Source organism: Ammospiza caudacuta, chromosome 34, assembly GCF_027887145.1.
Source record: "Ammospiza caudacuta isolate bAmmCau1 chromosome 34, bAmmCau1.pri, whole genome shotgun sequence".
Taxonomy (NCBI): Eukaryota; Metazoa; Chordata; class Aves; order Passeriformes; family Passerellidae; genus Ammospiza; species Ammospiza caudacuta.
Window position 1 is genome coordinate 4,213,735 of NC_080626.1, and position 18,684 is coordinate 4,232,418.

The 18,684-nt window shown below is 58.7% G+C and overlaps 2 protein-coding genes and 4 non-coding genes across 6 annotated transcripts; 3 read left to right on the top strand and 3 right to left on the bottom strand.

Annotated features, from left to right (window-relative positions):
* The first annotated feature begins 1,151 nt into the window (after positions 1–1,151).
* TRNAE-CUC (transfer RNA glutamic acid (anticodon CUC)) lies at positions 1,152–1,223 on the top strand. The gene has a single exon. It is a non-coding gene; the product is annotated as a tRNA-Glu (tRNA).
* Positions 1,224–1,422: 199 nt separating this feature from the next.
* On the bottom strand, positions 1,423–1,496 carry TRNAT-AGU (transfer RNA threonine (anticodon AGU)). The gene has a single exon. It is a non-coding gene; the product is annotated as a tRNA-Thr (tRNA).
* Positions 1,497–2,588: 1,092 nt separating this feature from the next.
* TRNAM-CAU (transfer RNA methionine (anticodon CAU)) lies at positions 2,589–2,660 on the bottom strand. Its single transcript has one exon. It is a non-coding gene; the product is annotated as a tRNA-Met (tRNA).
* A 761-nt stretch (positions 2,661–3,421) lies between these two features.
* Positions 3,422–3,503, top strand: TRNAS-GCU (transfer RNA serine (anticodon GCU)). The gene has a single exon. It is a non-coding gene; the product is annotated as a tRNA-Ser (tRNA).
* A 1,606-nt stretch (positions 3,504–5,109) lies between these two features.
* Positions 5,110–9,582, top strand: LOC131570414 (zinc finger protein 883-like). Its single transcript, XM_058822775.1, has 2 exons — positions 5,110–5,141; positions 7,302–9,582. The coding sequence occupies exon 2, from the start codon at positions 7,310–7,312 to the stop codon at positions 8,969–8,971; it is 1,662 nt and encodes a 553-aa protein (XP_058678758.1). The 5' UTR covers positions 5,110–5,141; positions 7,302–7,309; the 3' UTR covers positions 8,972–9,582.
* A 1,679-nt stretch (positions 9,583–11,261) lies between these two features.
* LOC131570374 (soluble scavenger receptor cysteine-rich domain-containing protein SSC5D-like) lies at positions 11,262–17,962 on the bottom strand. The gene is given in 18 exon segments (XM_058822724.1): positions 11,262–11,366; positions 11,463–11,564; positions 11,941–12,196; positions 12,895–13,263; positions 13,839–14,034; positions 14,474–14,601; positions 15,209–15,261; positions 15,263–15,338; positions 15,795–16,124; positions 16,201–16,210; positions 16,385–16,394; positions 16,598–16,767; positions 16,769–16,873; positions 16,875–16,927; positions 17,209–17,325; positions 17,419–17,484; positions 17,609–17,662; positions 17,893–17,962. Coding segments are annotated over 16 exon segments (1,962 nt in total). The 3' UTR covers positions 11,262–11,366; positions 11,463–11,564; positions 11,941–12,041.
* Positions 17,963–18,684: the final 722 nt, after the last annotated feature.

Here is an 18,684-nt window from a genome sequence, read left to right on the forward strand (position 1 = left end):
TCACACCAAATAATTTAATTTTGCCCAAAATCTCAAATTTTTGCCCCAAACCCCCCAAATTCCAGTCCAAACCCCCCAAATTCCAGTCCAAATCCCCAATTTTCATCCCAAAATCCCCAAATTTCCTCCTCACAGCTCCGGGAGGGAGAGGCGGGAAACCTGAGGCGAGGGGCGTGACCACGCCAGAACCGCGTTCTGATTGGCTTTGCTTTTTGATTGACACCATCGCCGTGCCATCACGGCCAATCAACGCGCAGCATACGGCTTCGGTGCAAAATCCCCGACTTTCCACCCGAAATCGCCGAAATTACCCCCAAAATCCCCGATTTTCCCCCACAAACCCGCGAGTTCCACCCCAAAATCCCCGAATTTTTTTCCCTAAACCCCCGAATTCCACCACAAAATCCCCAAATTTCCTTCCAACAGCGCCGAAGAGGCGGGAAACCTGAGGCAGAGGGCGTGACCACGCCGGAATCCCGCTCTGATTGGCTGCGCCCTTTGATTGGCACTCCAGCCGGAGGGCTTTAGCCATTCAGCGCGCCGCAAGGTTTCAAGGGTGTCCGTGCCGCGTAGCTCAAAATCACCGAATTTCCATACGAAATTCCCGAATTTTACCCCAAAATCTCCGCATTTCACTCACAGATTCCCGAATTCCACCCCTTAATACCCGGTTTTTTAACCAAAATTTCCGTATTCCACCCCAAAATGCCCGAAATTCTCTCCCACACGGGGAGGCGGGATACCTGAGGCGAGGAGTGACCAGCCCTGATCCGCGCTGTGATTGACTTTACATTTTGATTGACACTTTCTCCATACCATCCCAGCCAATCAGCGCAGAGCATGCGGCTTCTGCGCAAAATCCTCGAATTTTCCCTCAAAATCTCCGCATTTCGCCCACAAATTCCCGAATCCCACCCCAAAATGCCCCAATTTTCCCCCAAAATTCCCGAATTTTAACCCAAAAATCCCCAAATTTCCTCCCCTAAGCGCCGGGCGCGAGAGGCGGGAAATCTGAGGCAGAGGGCGTGACCACCCGTGAACCGCGCTCTGATTGGCTTCGCTATTTGATTGACAGCATTCGGGAGTGGTTTAGCCAATCAGCTTTTACTATAGTGCCTCTGGTGGCGCCCGCGCTTAGCGGTCCTTGGCGTTCCCTGGTGGTCTAGTGGTTAGGATTCGGCGCTCTCACCGCCGCGGCCCGGGTTCGATTCCCGGTCAGGGAATATGAGCGATGCTTTTACATTTTATTTATTTTAAATTTTTTCCCAACTTATTTCCGCTTCCGCTGGCGGAATCCTGTTTTTCCTTATACCCCTTATGTTTCGTTTAGTCAAAAATTAATTCATTAAATTAGGGAAAAGAACTGTGACGGAAAGCATAAAATGCTGACGGTTCTATCGCGATTTGGTCGCGACAGAGCGGAGGCACCGCTGGGATTCGAACCCAGGATCTCCTGTTTACTAGACAGGCGCTTTAACCAACTAAGCCACGGCGCCGCGCGCTCCCAGCGCCGCCCTAAATCCAAAAACCCAAAATTCCCAAAAAAAAAGGAAAAATTCAAAAATCTCAAATTTTCCTGCCCCAAAATCCCAAATTTTCTTCCCCCAAAATCCCAAATTCCCTTCCCCGCAAAAACGAGAAAATTCAAAATCCCAAATTTTTTTTCCCCAAAAAATCCCAAGTTTCCCCTCCCCCAAAAAGGGAAAAGCCCCAAAATCCCGAATCTTCCTTCCCCAACAAAGGAAAAATTCCAAAAATCCCAAATTTCCCCATCCCCAAAAATCCCAAATTTCGCGTTCCCTAAAAAAGGAAAAACCCAAAATTCCCAATTTTTTTCTCCACGAAAAATCCAAAATTTCACCTCCCCCAAAACAGGAAAAACCCCCAAAACCTCAAATTTACCTTCCCCTAAAAAGGAAAAACCCCCAAAGCCCAAATTTTTCCTCCACAAAAATTTCCAAATTTCCCCTCCATAAAAGAAGAAAAAAACCCCAGAATTCCAAATTTCTTTCCCTAAAAAATCCCAAATTTTCCTCCCTCAAAAGGGAAAACACAAATTCCCAAATTTTCCTTCCCCAACAAAGGAAAAATTCCAAAAATCCCAAATTTCTTCCCCCCAAAAAATGAAAAATCCCAAAATTCCCAAATTTTTCCTCCAAAAAAATCCCGAAATTCGCCTCCCCCCAAAAAGGGAAAAACCCCAAAAATCCCAAAATTTATGAGAAAATGAAGGGGAAAAACGGGGAAATTGAGGAGAAAATGAGGGGGAAATGGGGAAAATGAGGGGAAAATTTGAAATTAAATTGGAAAATTGAGTGGAAAATGAGGGAAAAAGGGGGAAAAAGCAGGAAAATTGAGGGGAAAATAAAGGGAAAATTGATAAGAAAATGAGGGAGAAAATGGCAAAAATGAGGGGGAAATGAGGGGGGAAAAGGGAAAATTGATGAGATAATGAGGGGGCTACATGGGGAAAATTTGTTAGAAAAAAATTGAAATTAATGTGGAAAATTGAGTGGTAAATGAGGGGAAAAGGGAAAATAAAGAGAAAAATAGAAAAATTATATGAAAGAATGGGAAAAATTACGGGCTAGCAGAGGATGGTTTCGATCCATCGACCTCTGGGTTATGGGCCCAGCACGCTCCCGCTGCGCCACTCTGCTGCTGCAGCCCCGCTCCTGATTAAACCTTAATGCCCCCAACTACCCATGATGTCACCGGCTGGGAAATCTCGCGATATTTTCTCTGCTGGCGCAGCTTCGGTCCCGCGCTTTCCCCGCCGATTTTATTGAGGGGTTTATTTTTAATTTTGCATTTAATTTTTACGGGGTTTTTGTTCATTTTTTTTTAAATTTTGCCCTTTTTTTTTTTAAATTCCCCCTTTATAAAATTCATTTTTTCCTTTTTTAGTTAATATTCCCTTTTTAATTTAATTTTTTTTCTTTTCTAATTTGATTTTTCCTTTCTTAAATTTTAATTGTCCCTTTTTAATTTAATTTTCTTTCTTATTCAATTTTTCCCTTTTTAATTTAAGTTTTCCTTTTTAAATTTAACTTTTATTTTTGAAATCTGACTTTTCTATTTTTTCGTTTCACTTTCCCCTTATTTAAAATTTAATTTTCCCTTTTTTATTTAATTTTCCCCTTCGGGAAAAAAAAGGAAAAAAGAAAAGAACAAAGAAGTATAAAATTTGAGGTCATTCGGAAAGAACAAGGAGAAATTTGGGGGGGAAAAAAAAAATGGGAAAAAATTAGGATAAAAAAAGAGAAAATTGAGATTTTCCCGTATTTGGTCGGGTCGGGATTCGAACCCGCGATTCCCGGAGCTGAATCCACGCCCAGACCACGCCTTCCACCACGCCTCCAGCCGTGACCACGCCCCCTTAGCGCAGCCTATGGGCGCTGGGCGCGGGCGCGCAGCCGCGGACGAGGTGGCCGAGTGGTTAAGGCGATGGACTGCTAATCCATTGTGCTCTGCACGCGTGGGTTCGAATCCCACCCTCGTCGGGACTCGCACTTTTGGGTGAAAAACCCGAAATTCGCTTTTTCAGGGTTTCAATCCCAAATCCTCCAACCTCTGGAGATGATTTTTGGGGGAAACGCCCCAATTTTGGTATCTCTCTCTCTCTTGAAAATTCCCTTTTTTGCTGATCCATTGTTCTCTTCATGCCTGGGTTCAAATCCCACCCTCATCAGGACACAAATTTTGGGGTAAAAAAACCGAAATTCCAATTTTTATGGGGTGATCCCAATTTCCCCAATCCCACCCTGAACTGGAACTGCTTTTTTGGGAAAAATACCTGATTTTTGGGGGTTAAATCCTCGATTTTGGGGTTTGAAATCCCCAATTTTTGGGGTTAAATCGTCAGTTTTTGAGAATAAATTCCTGATTTGGGGGGTTTTAAATCCTGGATTTTTGGGGTTAAACTCCCGAGTTTTGGTGGGAAATCCCCAATTTTGGAGTTGAATCCCCGATTTTGGGGGTTTCAAATCCCGTTTTTTGGGGAGCTTAAATCCCTGATTTTTTGGGGTTATATCCCTGATTTCTGGGGTTTCAAAACCGGGATTTTGGAGGTGAAGTCCTCGATTTTTGGGGTTCAATCCCCTGATTTTTTTGGGGGGTGAAATCCCCGATTTTTCAGGACAAATTCCTAATTTTTGGCGGGAAATCTCCCATTTTGGGATTAATTCTGATTTTTGGGGTTCGAATCCCCAATTTTTGTGGTGAACTCCCCAATTTTTTGGGCTTCAATTCCCGATTTTTGGGGTGAATTCCCCAATTTTTGGGGTTAATTCCCGAATTTTGGGGTTACATCTTCGATTTTTTGGGGGTAAATCTCAGATTTTTGGGGTTACATCCCCAATTTTTTAGGTGAACTCCCCGATTGTTTTGGGCTTCGATTCCCGATTTTTTTGGGGGGGGTTAAATCCCCGAATTTTTGGCAGGAAATTTCAAATTTTTGGGGTTCATTCCCCGATTTTTGGGGCTGAAATCCCCGATTTTGGAGGTTAAACCCCCGATTTTTTGGAGTGAGATTCAAAATTTTTTTGGGTTCAACCCCCGACTTTGGAGCTAAATCCCCGATCCTGCGCTTCAATTACGAATTTTTGAGGTTTCACATCCCGGATTTTTTTGGGGGTCAAATCCCCAATTTTGGGGGTTCCATCCCAAATTTTGGCGGGAACCCCCCCCGATTTTTTTGGCGGGAAATCCCCGATTTCGGGATCCTTTTCTCGCTAAAATTCCCTTTTAAATCTCCGCCGAACCCCTCCCAGTCTGTCCCAGTCTGTCCCAGTCTGTCCCAGTTTGTCCCAGTCTGTCCCAGTTTGTCCCAGTCTGTCCCAGTCTGTCCCAGTTCGTCCCAGTCTGTCCCAGTCTGTCCCAGTTTGTCCCAGTCAGTCCCAGTTTGTCCCAGTCAGTCCCAGTTTGTCCCAGTTTGTCCCAGTCTGTCCCAGTCTGTCCCAGTTCGTCCCAGTCAGTCCCAGTTTGTCCCAGTCTGTCCCAGTCTGTCCCAGTCTGTCCCAGTTTGTCCCAGTTCGTCCCAGTCCCCTCCCAGTTCCCGCTCAGGCCCCGCCCATTCCGGAGGTGACGTCATCTCGCGATAGCGCGGCCGGAAGTGGCTCCGGGGGCGGCGGCGGCGCCCGGTGAGGAACCGGGAGGGAACTGGAATGGAACGGGATAAACTGGGACAAACTGGGATAAACTGGGAGGGACTGGGATAAACTGGGACGGACTGGGAGGGACTGGGAGGGACTGGGAGGGACTGGGAGGGACTGGGATAAACTGGGACAAACTGGGACAAACTGGGACAAACTGGGAGGGACTGGGAGGGACTGGGATTTACTGGGGCCGTTCCCGGGTGGATCCCCGAGTCCCAAATCCCGAATTTTGGGCATCCCAAATCTCGAAGTTTTTTGGGGGTCCCAAATCCCCCGAATTTCTGGGGTCCCAAACCCATCGCAGAGACCCCCGAGGGGATCCCCAAATCCCAAAATCCCAGCCCAGGGAATCCCCAGAATCCCAAAATCCCAGCCCAGGGAATCCCCAGAATCCCAAAATCCCAGCCCAGGGAATCCCCAGAATCCCAACCCAGGGAATCCCCAGAATCCCAAAATCCCAACCCAGGGAATTCCCAAAATCCCAACCCAGGGAATCCCCAAAATCCCAAAATCCCATCCCAGGGAATTCCCAAAATCCCAGCCCAGGGAATTCCCAAAATATCCCAAATTCTCAGATCCCCCGAGAGGATCCCAAAATCCCAAATTCCAGCCCAGGGAATCCCAAAAACCCCAAATTCCCAAAAACCCCAAATCCTGAAAACCCCAAATTCCCAGAAAATCCCCAAATCCCCAGAAAATCCCAAATTCCCCAAAACCCCAAATCCTGAAAACCCCAAATTCCCAGAAATTCCCAGAAAATCCCCAAATCCCCAGAAAATCCCAAATTCCCCAAAACCCCAAATCCTGAAAACCCCAAATTCCCAGAAATTCCCAGAAAATCCCCAGATCCCCAGAAAATCCCCAAATTCCCAGAATCCCCCCTGCAGGAATCCCCGCCCCTATCACTAATGAGATGCAAATGCCTCATTTGCATATTCCCGGCGCCTCGTTTATCCCCATCCCATCCTGGGAATATCCACGGGGACCCAAAAATGGGAATTCCATCCCCAATCCCCAGAATTCCCATCCCAGATTTTGGGATTTGGGGTTTTTGGGGATTTGGGAATTTTTGGGGATTTGGGGTTTTTGGGGTTTTGGGGGATTTGGGAATTTTTGGGGATTTGGGGTTTTGGGGGATTTGGGATTTTTTGGGATTTGGGATTTTGGGGATTTGAGGGATTTAGGAATTTTGGGATTTGGGGTTTTTGGGGCTTGGGGATTTGGGTTTTGGAATTTGGGAGTTTAGGGGTTTAGGATTTTAGAATTTTGGGAATTTTGGGAGTTTTGGGGGTTTTGGGGAATTTGGGGCCTCCTCGGAGCCATCAGAAGTCCCAAAATCCTGATCCCAGATTTTGGGATTTTTGGGCCTTCGTGGCACCAGGATTCCCAAAACTCCAATCCCAGATTTTGGGGTTTTGGGTCTCCTCAGAATTCCTGAAATTCCAATCCCAGATTTTGGGGTTTGGGGCCTCTCCAATGACTTTGGAGGTCCCGGAATTCTGATCCCAAATTTTGGGATGTTGGACCCTGGTGGTGACATCAAAATTCCCAAAATTCCGATCCTGGATTTTGGGATTTTGGGGGTTTGAGATTTTAGAATTTTGAGGTTTTGGGGTTTTGGGATTTTCGGGATTTTGATATTTAAGGGTTTTGGAATATTGGGAATTCGGGGATTTTGAGATTTGGGGAATTTGGGGCCTCTTTGAATCCATCAGAATTCCCAAAATTGTGATCCCAGATTTTGGGATTTTGGGATTTGGGGCCTCCTTGGAATTCCCAAAATTCCAACCCTGGATTTTGGGGTTTGGAGCCTCTTCGGTGACCTCGGAACTCCTGGAATTCTGATCCCAGATTTTGGGATGTGAGATTATTTTGGGATCCAGGATTTTGGGGTTTTGGGATCCAGGATTGTTTTGGGTTCCAGGATTATTTTGGGGTTTTTCAGAACCGCTCAAATCCTCTGGAATCCCCCAATTTTGTTTTTTTTTTTTTTTTTTTTGGTCGTTTTGCTCTGCCCGGGGGGGTCCTCGAGGGGGTCCCCAATTCCCCAAATTCAGCTCCAGGAGTTTCCAAGGGACCCCCAAATCCTCACCTGTCCCCCACCTGTCCCCCACCTGTCTCACCTGTCCCCGCCCCCTTTCCCAGGTGCCACCATGGAGGCCCATTCCCCCTTTGCCCAGGTGATTCCTCACCTGTCCGAGGAGGAGGAGGAACCAGGTGAGGAGGAGGAAGAGCAGCCAGGTGAGGAGGAAGAAGGAACAGGTGAGGAAGCAGAAGGAATAGGTGAGGAAAGAACAGGTGAAGAACCAGGTGATGATGAAGATTCAGGTGATGACGAAGAACCAGGTGAGGAAGAACCAGGAGATGACGATGCAGGTGAAGAAGATCCAGGTGATGACGAAGAACCAGGTGAGGAAGAACCAGGTGATGACGATGAAGAGGATCCGGGTGATGATGCTGAAGATCCAGGTGACGATGATGACGACGACGATGAAGACCAGCACCGCCGCCCAGGTGCGTCCCTCCAGGTGCGCCCCTCTCCGGCCGCCCCCTCCTCCCGCCGGCCCCGCCTTTACCTGCGGCCGCGCCCACCCCCGGCCGAGCCCGGCCCCTCCCACCTGCAGCACCCCTGGCCCCACCCACCGGGAGCCCCACGCTCACCTGAGCCAGGTGAGCCCGCCGCGCCCGGCTTCGTGCAGCTCATCGACGAGCGCGGCGTCTACTCCACCGCCAAGCTGGTGCTGGGCGGGCGCTCAGGTGCGCCAGGTGAGCCCGACAACGAGGACAACGGGGAGCAGGAAGGCGCGGGTAAGGGGGAGGAGGAGGAGGAGGAGGATCCGCCCGCCCACCTGGAGATCCGCCAGGTGATCGTGGCCGACAAGCCCTTCCAGTGCCCCGCCTGCCACAAGAGCTTCAAGCGCACCTGGGAGCTGCTGAGCCACCAGGTGGTGCACACCGAGGCGCGGCCCTTCACCTGCCACCTGTGCCGCGCCGCCTTCAAGCGCCACTCGGACTTCAAGAGCCACGCCCTGGTGCACAGCGAGGAGCGGCCGCACGGCTGCGACCTGTGCGGGAAGCGCTTCAAGCGCTCCTCCAACCTGCAGGAGCACCGCCGCACCCACAGCGGCCAGCGCCCCTTCGCCTGCGCCGGGTGCGCCAAGTCCTTCCGGACGCCCTACGAGCGCCGGCGCCACGCCCTGACGCACCTGGCCGCCCCGGAGGAGGCGCCGCTCAGGTGCGGCGCGTGCGGCAAGGCGTTCCCGGCGGCGGGCGCGCTGCTGCTGCACCGGCGGCGCGGCTGCGAGGAGAAGCGGCACGCCTGCGGCGTCTGCGGCAAGCGCTTCGCCCACGGGCACTCGCTCAAGGTGCACGAGCGCGTGCACACGGGCGACCGCCCCTTCGGGTGCGCGCTCTGCGGCAAGGCCTTCAAGCAGAGCAACGCGCTGGCCTCGCACGCGCGCGTGCACACGGGCGAGCGCCCCTTCGCCTGCCGCACCTGCGGCAAGGCCTTCAAGCAGTCCTCGTACCTGGCCGTGCACCGGCGCGCCCACACGGGCGAGCGGCCGTACGCGTGCGAGGCGTGCGGCAGGGCCTTCGCGCGGCCCTCGCTGCTGCTGCGGCACCGGCGCGCGCACGGCCGGGCGCGCCCGCACAGGTGCGCCCGCTGCCACAAGCTCTTCAAGGACCCGGCCTACCTGGCCGCGCACGAGAAGGTGCACACGGGCGAGACGCCCTACAGGTGCGGCGTGTGCGCCAAGGGCTTCGCGCACCCCTCCAACCTGCTGCAGCACCGCCGCGTGCACCGCGACACCTGAGCGCGCAGGTGAGCGCGCCGGGAAAGGTGCGGCGGCGGCGGCGGCGCCCGAGCCCCGGGGATGAAGGCCCGGGTGGAAGGACTCGGTACCTGTGAGCCCGGGCAGGTGTGGGCCCCGAAAGCTGCAGCAGCAGCACCTGGACTGCGGCACCTGGACTGCAACACCTGAGCCCCAGGTGTGGAAACCCCGGAAATGCACACCTGCACAGGTGTGGGCCCCGAGAGCTGCAGCAGCAGCAACACCTGGACTGCGGCACCTGAGCCCCAGGTGAAGGGACTTCAGATGTGCACACCTGCACAGGTGCGGACCCCGAAAGCTGCAGCAGCAACACCTGGACTGCAACACCTGAGCCCCAGGTGAAGGGACTTCAGATGTGCACACCTGCACAGGTGTGGAGCCCAGAAATTGTATTTGGACCCCAAAAAGGTGTGGCAGGAACACCTGGACAGCGGCACCTGAGCCACAGGTGAGGGCACCCTGAATCTCCATCCCAGCACAGGTGTGGAACCTGAAACCTCACACCTGACCAGGTGTGGGAACCCCGGACCTGCACACCTGGACAGGTGTGGACCCCAAAAGCTGCAGCAGCAACACCTGGACAGCGACACCTGAGCCACAGGATGGGGCAGAGCACACCTGGATGGGGCGGGGCACACCTGGATGGGGCAGGTGCACACCTGGATGGGGGAGGGCACACCTGGATGGGGCAGGAGCACACCTGGATGGGGCGGGGCCTGAACACACCTGAGCTTACCTGGGGCACACCTGAGCTTATCTGGGGCACACCTGAACACACCTGAGCTTACCTTGGGGACACCTGAACACACCTAACCCTAACCCTAGCACACACCTGGGCACACCTGAGCTCACCTGTCGCACCTTTCCGGGCGGTTCCGTAGCGCTGGGGGTGGGCGGGGCACACCTGGATCGTTCATTAAAGGATCGTTCATTGATGACGTCACCGCCGGTCTCACCTGGAGCTTTGGGGGCGGAGTCAGCAGACGGGGGGGGGGGGGGGGGAGCCCCCAAAATTCACACCTGGGGTGGGTGGGGTCACCTGGGATTCACACCTGTCACACCTGGGAGGGTTTGGGATTCCCAAAATTCACACCTGGAGAACAAGAACCTCCCGAAATTCACACCTGTCTCACCTGGAGGGGTGGGGGACCCCAAAATTCACACCTGGGGTGTTTGGGAACACCTGAGATTCACACCTGGAGGGGATGGGGAACCCCAGAATTCACACCTGGAGGGGTTTGGGGACACCTGAGAGTCACACCTGGGGGGGGGAGACCTCCCAAAATTCACACCTGTCACACCTGGAGGGGTGGGAACGCCTGAAATTCACACCTGGGGGGGGTTGGGAGCACCTGAGAGTCACACCTGTCACACCTGAGGGGTTTGGGATTCCCAAAATTCGCACCCGGAGTGTTCAGGAGCACCTGGAATTCACACCTGTCGTACCTGGAGGGGGTGGGGACACCTGGGAGTCACACCTGGGAGAAGAGGAGACCCCAAAGTTCACACCTGGAGGCTCCAGACGCCATTTTTAATTTATTCGCCTGCCCAGGTGTGCGGGGACACCTGAGCTCCACAGGTGGAGGGGGGGGGAGGAAGGAGCCAGGTGAGGGTTCCAGGTGAGGACTCCAGGTGAGAGCAGCCAGGTGAGAAATTCCAGGTGAGAGAATCCAGGTGAGAGGTTCGGGTGAGGTTTGCAGGTGAGGATTCCAGGTGAGAATTCCACATGAGGTTCAGGTGAGAGATTCCAGGTGAGAGGTTCAGGTGAGAGAATAACCAGGTGAGTTTGAGGTGAAGATTCCAGGTGAGGATTCCAGGTGAGAGCAGACAGGTGAGAGCAGACAGGTGAGGTTCAGGTGAGAAGTTCAGGTGAGAGATTCCAGGTGAGGATTCCAGGTGAGAGCAGCCAGGTGAGAGCAGCCAGGTGAGGATTCCAGGTGAGGATTCCAGGTGAGAGCAGCCAGGTGAGAGCAGCCAGGTGAGGATTCCAGGTGAGGATTCCAGGTGAAGTTCAGGTTAGGGAACGCATGTGAGGATGCCAGGTGAGGTTCAGGTGAGAGATTCCAGGTGAGGATTCCAGGTGGGAGCAGCCAGGTGAGGCTCAGGTGAGAAGTTCCAGGTGGGGTTCAAGGTGAGAGATTCCAGGTGAGAGCAGCCAGGTGAGGAGGGCCAGGTGAGGTTCAGGTGAAGATCCCAGGTGAGAGGTTCAGGTGAGAGGTTCCAGGTGCCAGGTGAGCCCCACCAGGTGAGTCCCAGGTGAGTCCCTCCAGGTGAGCTCAGGGGGCGTCGTCCATCAGCTGCAGCTCCTCCCCCTGGCCAGGTGAGCTCCTCCTGGGCAGGTAAATGGCGCCGGGGGCCCTCGAGGCGTCCAGGTGAGCTGGGGACACACCTGGGGTCACCTGGGGTCACACCTGGGACACACCTGGGGTCACACCTGGGACACACCTGGGATGGGGACACACCCGGGACTCACCTGGGACACACCTGGCCCGCAAGGTGAGCCAGAGCAGGGCCCCGCCCAGTGACGTCAGCAGCACCAGCAGCGCCACCAGGTACGAGCAGGAGGGGGCAGCACCTGGGGACAGGTGAGGGGCAGGGGGAGATGTCACACCTGGACTCACCTGTCCTTACGTGTCTTTACCTGTCCCAGCCTTCTCGCCTGTCCCACCTGTCCTGAATCCCGCCCGTCCTGCCACACCTGTCCCTCACCTGTGGCCCCTCCCCCTCTCCCCACCTTTGGCCCCTCCCTCTCACCCAGAGCCCCGCCCCCTCACCTGTCCCATACCTGTGGCCCCTCCCCCTCAGCGTTAGCCCCTCCCCTTCACCTGTCCTTAACTTTTAGCCCCTCCCCCACACCTGTCCCTCACCTTTGGCCCCTCCCCCTCACCTTTAGCCCCTCCCCCTCACCATTGGCCCCGCCCTCCCCCCTTTAGCCCCTCCCCCCCGCTCACCTTTGGGCATCTCGCACCTGAGCTCGGCCGCCGCCCCCCCCGCGCAGGTGCCCGGCCCCGCCCCCTCCTGCAGGCACTCGGCCAGGTGCGCCTCGGAGCCGTCACAGGTGAGGCCGGACAGGTAGAGCCGCCCCCGGGCCGGGCGGGGTCCCTGCTCCTGCAGGTGCGGCCCCGCAGGTGCGCCGAGGGCGGGGCCGCAGCCCAGCTGCCGGCACAGCACCTGCGCCTCGGGCGGCCCCCAGGTGAGGCCGCACACCTGCAGCCAGGTGCGGTTCAGCAGCACCTGCACCTGCCCCGAGCAGGGCCCGGCCCCGCCCCGCAGCCGCACCTGGGGGGGATCCGCACCTGGGGGGGAGGGGACGCGGGGTCAGGGGGGCGGGGACAGGTGGGGACAGGTGAGCGCACCTGAGCACACCTGAGATCATCTGAGCGCACCTGGGTGTACCTGGGGGGCAGGTGGGGGCACCTGGGGGCACCTGAGCTAATCTGAGCACACCTGGGCACACCTGTGGGGACACCTGGGGGCACCTGAACCCACCCGAGCTCACCTGGGCACAGCCGGGGGCACCTCAGGAAACCTGGGGACACCTGAGCTCACCTGAGCCTGCCTGTGTTAACTGAGCACACCTGAGCTCACCTGGAGGCACCTGGGCTCCTCACCCTATCTGAATTACCTGAGCACACCTGAGCGCACCTGAGCGCACCTGGGTCTCTCCAAAACACAGCTGACCCCCCCAACCCTCACCTGGCTTCTCACCTGTCCCAGGTGCTCACCTGTGCACATCTGTCCCCTTGTACCTGTCCCAGGTGCTCCCAGGTGCTCACCTGTACTCACCTGTGCACACCTGTGCAGGTGCCCATCTGTCCCTCCAGGTGCTCCCCTGTCCCCCTATACCTGTCCCAGGTCCTCACCTGTGCTCACCTGTGCTCACCTGTGCTCACCTGTCCCCTCACCTGCGCACACGGCGGCCGCGTCCTCCTCGTGCCCGCAGCCGCTCTCCCCCCAGGTGTGGCTGTCGCACCTGTCCAAGGTGAGCTCCTCACCTGTGCAGCGCACCTGGCCCAGCCACACGGGGCCCTCACCTGGCCCGAAGCGCGCTCGCCCCGGTGCGGCCAGGGCGGGGCCGCAGCGCACCTGGCGGCAGGTGACGCGCGCGGCCGCCAGGTCCCAGGTGCGCCCGCACACCGAGCCCCACCTGCCCAGGTGCAGCAGCTCCACCCGCCCCGCGCACCTGTGCGGGCCCCCGGCCAGGCGCACCTGGGCAGGGGGAGGGGGAGGGGGAGGGGGAGGGGAGGGGACAGGTGAGGGGGACGGGGGAGGGGCTGCGGAGAGACAGGTGAGAGAGCAACAGGTGAGGGATGGGCAGGTGAGGGATGGACAGGTGAGAGAGCGACAGGTGAGGGATGGGCAGGTGAGAGAGCAACAGGTGAGGGATGGGCAGGTGAGAGAGCAACAGGTGAGGGATGGGCAGGTGAGGGATGGACAGGTGAGGGATGGGCAGGTGAGAGAGCGACAGGTGAGGGATGGACAGGTGGGATGGGCAGGTGAGAGAGCGACAGGTGAGGGATGGGCAGGTGAGGGATGGGCAGGTGAGGGATGGACAGGTGAGAGAGCGACAGGTGAGGGATGGACAGGTGGGATGGGCAGGTGAGAGAGCGACAGGTGAGGGATGGACAGGTGGGATGGGCAGGTGAGGGCGTGGGGGGCGGGGCTGTGGGGAAATGGGACAGGTGAGGGATGGACAGCCGAGCACCTGCCCTCACCTGCCCTCACCTGTCCCACCTGCCCTCACCTGCCCTCACCTGTCCCACCTGCCCTCACCTGCCCTCGCCTGCCCTCACCTGCCCTCACCTGTCCCACCCGCCCTCACCTGTCCCACCTGCGCGCTCTCGCTCACCTGCGCACTCCACGGCCGCGTCGCGCTCGTGCCCGCAGGTGTTGCTGCCCCAGGGGGGGGCGGGGCACTGCCCCAGGTGCCGCTCGCTGCCCGCGCAGGTGAGGTCGCTCAGCCACACCTGGCCGGAGCCACGCCCAAAGCGCGCCCCGCCCGGGGCGGAGAGAGCGCGGCCACAGCCCAGCTGGTGACAGACCACCTGGGGACAGGTAAGCACAGGTGAGTGACATCGCACACACCTGGGGACAGGTAAGCACAGGTGAGTGACATCGCACACACCTGGGGACAGGTAAATACAGGTGAGTGACATTGAACACACCTGTGAGACCTAAAATACACCTGTGAGACAGGTAAATACACCTGAGTCACCTTAAGTGCACATGTGTGACCTTAAACACACCTGCGGACAGGTAAATACAGGTGAGTGACATCGAACACACCTGGGGAACAGGTAACACACCTGGGTTCTCTCAGGGATACCCCTGAGCTCACCTGGGCATTCTCAGGGCTCACCTGCGCCCACCTGTGCTCACCTGGGCGTCGCTCAGGTCCCACCTGAGCCCACCCCACCCTCACCTGTTCCCCACCCGTCCCCTCACCTGTGCTCACCTGTCCCCACCTGTCCCACCTGTGCTCACCTGGGCGTCGCTCAGGTCCCATCCGCGGTCGCAGACGCTGCCCCAGCGCCCCTCGTGCAGCACCTCCACCCTACCTGCGCACAGGTGAGGCCCGGCCGCCAGCCGCACCGCACCTGAGCTCGAGTTACCTGTGAAACACGGACAGGTGAGAGCCCAGCAACAGGTGAGCCTCACCTGAGACCCCAGGGCCAGGTGAGGCTCACCTCAGACCTCAGCAACAGGTGAGGCTCACCTGAGGCTCCAGGGCCAGGTGAGGCTCACCTGGACAGGTGATTCACGCTTTATAGGAACCCCCGCCTCACCTGCACACACACCTGCACTCACCTGTGCACACTTGTCCTTGCTCACCCGTCCACATCACACCTGCACACCTGCACGCACCTGTGCACACCACACCTGTCCTTGCTCACCTGCACGCACCACACCTGTGCACACACCTGTGCACACCACACCTGCCCGTGTCTCACCTGTGCACGCTTGTCCATACCACTCCTGCACGCACCTGTGCACACCTGTCTCACCTGTCCATATCACGCCTCTGCGCACCTGTCTGTATCACACCTGTGCAGACCTCTCTCACCTGTCCCTGCTCACCTGTGCACACCTGTCTGCACTCACCTGCGCAGACCACGCACACGTCCTTCCCACGGGGCAGTTGTGCTCCCCCCAGGTGCAGTGCCACGCCTGTCTCACCTGTCCCTGTTTTACCTGTGCACACACCTGTCCGCATCTCACCTGCGCAGATCACACCTGCGTCCTCCCCGTGGTGGCAGTTGTGCTCCCCCAGGTGCAGTGTCACACCTGTCCCTATCACACCTGTCCCTATCACACCTGTCCATCCATATCACACCTGTCCCTATCACACCTGTCCATCCATATCACACCTGTCCATATCACACCTGCCCGTATCACACCTGCCCGTGTCTCACCTGCGCAGATCACACCTGTGTCGTCCCCGTGGTGGCAGTTGTGCTCCCCCCAGGTGCAGTGTCACACCTGTCCCTATCACACCTGTCCCTGTTTTACCTGCACACACACCTGTGTCTCACCTGTGCACACCTGTCCGTGTCTCACCTGTGCACACCTGTCGGCACTCACCTGCGCAGATCACACCTGCATCCTCCCCGTGGTGGCAGTTGTGCTCCCCCCAGGTGCAGTGTCACACCTGTCCATATCACACCTGTCCATCCCTATCGCACCTGTCCCTATCACACCTGTCCCTGTCACACCTGTCCATATCGCACCTGTCCCTATCACACCTGTCCATCCATATCGCACCTGTCCCTATCACACCTGTCCGCTCACACCTGTCGGCACTCACCTGCGCAGATCACACCTGCGTCCTCCCCGTGGTGGCAGTTGTGCTCCCCCCACGCTCGGTGCGCGCACCTGAAGAAGTCCGGCTCCTCCCCCGTGCAGGTGACGTCATCGAGCCAGATGGGCCCCGCCCCCCGGCCGTACCTGGCCGCACCTGGCGCCTCGAGGGCGGGGCCGCAGCCCAGGTGCGCGCACAGCACCCGCGCCTGCCGCAGCCCCCAGGTGTCGTCGCACACGGTGCCCCACAGGTGCGCGCGCAGCACCTCCACCCGCCCCGCGCACCTGTCGGGCGCACCTGAGAGGCGCACCTGGGGCGGGGCCGGCACCGCTGAGACTGGGGAGAGAGGGAGGGGTTACCTGGGCACAGGTGAGGGACAGGTGAGGGGCAGGACAGGTGTGGGCAAGGATACCTGTGGACACCTGGGACAGGTGTGGGACAGGTGAGGGGGTCGGGGTTACCTGGGCACAGGTGTGAGGGCAGGGACAGGTGAGGTACAGGACAGGTGTGGGGGTCAGGGTCACCTGGGTGTCACCTGGGGGTTACCTGGGACAGGTGTTGGACAGGTGTGGGGCAGGTGAGGGGGTCGGGGTTACCTGGGGGTACCTGGGGCAGGTGTGAGGGGTCAGGGTCACCCGGGGGCGTTACCTGGGACAGGTGAGGGGTGGGTCAGGGTCACCTGGGACAGGTGAGGGGTTTAGGATTACCTGGGGCAGGTGTGTGACAGCTCACCTGAGCTCACCTGTCCCTCCCCTTCCCACGCCTGCTCTCACCTGCGCACACCTGCGCGCACCTGCCCCCCGCCTCACCTGCGCACGCGGCCCCCGGCGTCCTCGGCGTGGTTGCACCTGTGCTCCCCCCAGGTGTGCCCGGGGCACTGCGCCAGGTGCTCCTCGGTGCCCGCGCACCTGAGCCCGTCCAGCCAGACGGGCCCCGCCCCCTCGCCGAACTGCGCCGCACCTGGCGCCCAGAGGGCGGGGGCCGCAGCGCACCTGGCGGCAGGTGACGCGCGCGCGGCCCGCCAGGTCCCAGGTGTCGTCGCACACCGAGCCCCACCTGCCCGCGTGGAACACCTCGACGCGCCCCCGCGCACCTGTGCGGGCCCCCGGCCAGGCGCACCTGGCCCTCCGCGGGCTCACCTGGCGGCGACAAACGGGACAGGTGAGGGCACCTGGGCGTCGGGAGCACACCTGGATGCGCCGAGGGCTCACCTGGGCACCCAGTGGGGACAGGTGAGCTCACCTGGGCACAACAGGGGCTCACCTGAGGGTGCCAGGATCTCACCTGGGCACTCGACAGGGACAGGTGAGCTCACCTGGGCACCCAATGGGGCTCACCTGGGCACCCATCCGGGACGGGTGAGCTCACCTGGGCACAACAGGGGCACACCTGGGCACCCAGTGACCACAGGTGAGCTCACCTGGGCGCCCAATGGGGCTCACCTGGCACTGCAGGGGCTCACCTGAGGGTGCTGCAGGCTCACCTGGGGGTGTCAGGTGCTCACCTGAGGGTGCCGGGGTCACACCTGTGGTCACACCTGGAACACAGAACAGGGACAGGTGAGCTCACCTGGGCACACCTGGGGCTCACCTGGGCACACCTGGGGCTCACCTGGGCACCCAGGACTCACCTGAGGGTTCCAGGGTCACACCTGAGGGTGTCATGGCCGTACCTGGGGGGGTACCAGGGTGCACACCTGGAGCACGGAACACGGACAGGTGAGCTCACCTGGGCATGCCAAGGGCGCACCTGGGCACCCAATGGGGACAGGTGAGCTCACCTGGGCACACCTGGGGCCCACCTGGGCACCAAGGACTCACCTGAGGGTTCCAGGGTCGCACCTGACGGTGCCAGGGCCTCACCTGGGGGCGCACCTGGAACACAGAACATGGACAGGTGAGCTCACCTGGGCACCCAATGGGCACACCTGGGTGTGGAGAGCTGGGAGGTCTCACCTGTCTGACCCCCCTCACCTGGCCCCTCCCCCCTCACCTGTCTGGCCCCCCCCTCACCTGTCTGACCCCCCCTCACCTGGCCCCTTCCCCCTCCCGGCCCCTCCCCCCTCACCTGGCCCCTCCCCCCTCCCGGCCCCTCCCCCACTCACCGCAGAGCCCCCACAGGTGCAGGAGCAGCCCCAGGTGAGCCCCCAGGTGAGGGGGGCCCCCAATCCTCATGGCAGGTGAGGGGCCCAGGTGAGGACAGGTGAGCTCAGGTGAGCTCAGGTGAGTCTAGGTGGGTTCAGGTGTGTCCAGGTGAGTCCAGGTGAGCTCAGGTGGGTTCAGGTGAGTTCAGGTGGTCACCAGGGAGAGGGGCGGGGTCACCTGGAGGGGGAGGGGCAGGCTCAGGTGAGCTCAGGTGAGGTCTCAGGACAGGCTGATCTGGGGCACAGGTGAGGGGGGCCAGGACAGGTGAGAGGGGGGCCAGGACAGGTGAGGGTCCCCCCGGTGGTTTAAGATCCCCCCCCCCCCAGCTGAACCAGGTGTCCGTTCCCAGGTGTGTCCCCAGCCCCAGGTGCGCCCAGGTGTGTCCCAGTGCCCCCAGGTGTCCCTCACCTGTCCCCATGTCCCCTCATGTCCCCCCACGTCCCCCCAGGTGTCCCTCACCTGTCCCCTCAGGTGTCTCCGTTCTGTTCCCGCAGCTCTGAACAAACCCCGCCCCTCCCCCCCGTGACCCCTGAGGTGACCCCGGGGCTGGGCGGGGTCAGCCGAGGGGGCGGGGTCAGCTGAGAGGAGGGGCGGGGTCACAGGGGCGGGGTCACGTGGGAAAGGGGGCGGGGTCCGCTGGGGGAGGGGCGCCATTGGAGAAGGGGCGGGGTCAGCCGCAGGAAGGGGCGGGGTTACGAGGGGGCGGGGTCACCTGGAGGGGCGGGGCGAGGTCAGCGGGGGTGGGCGGAGTT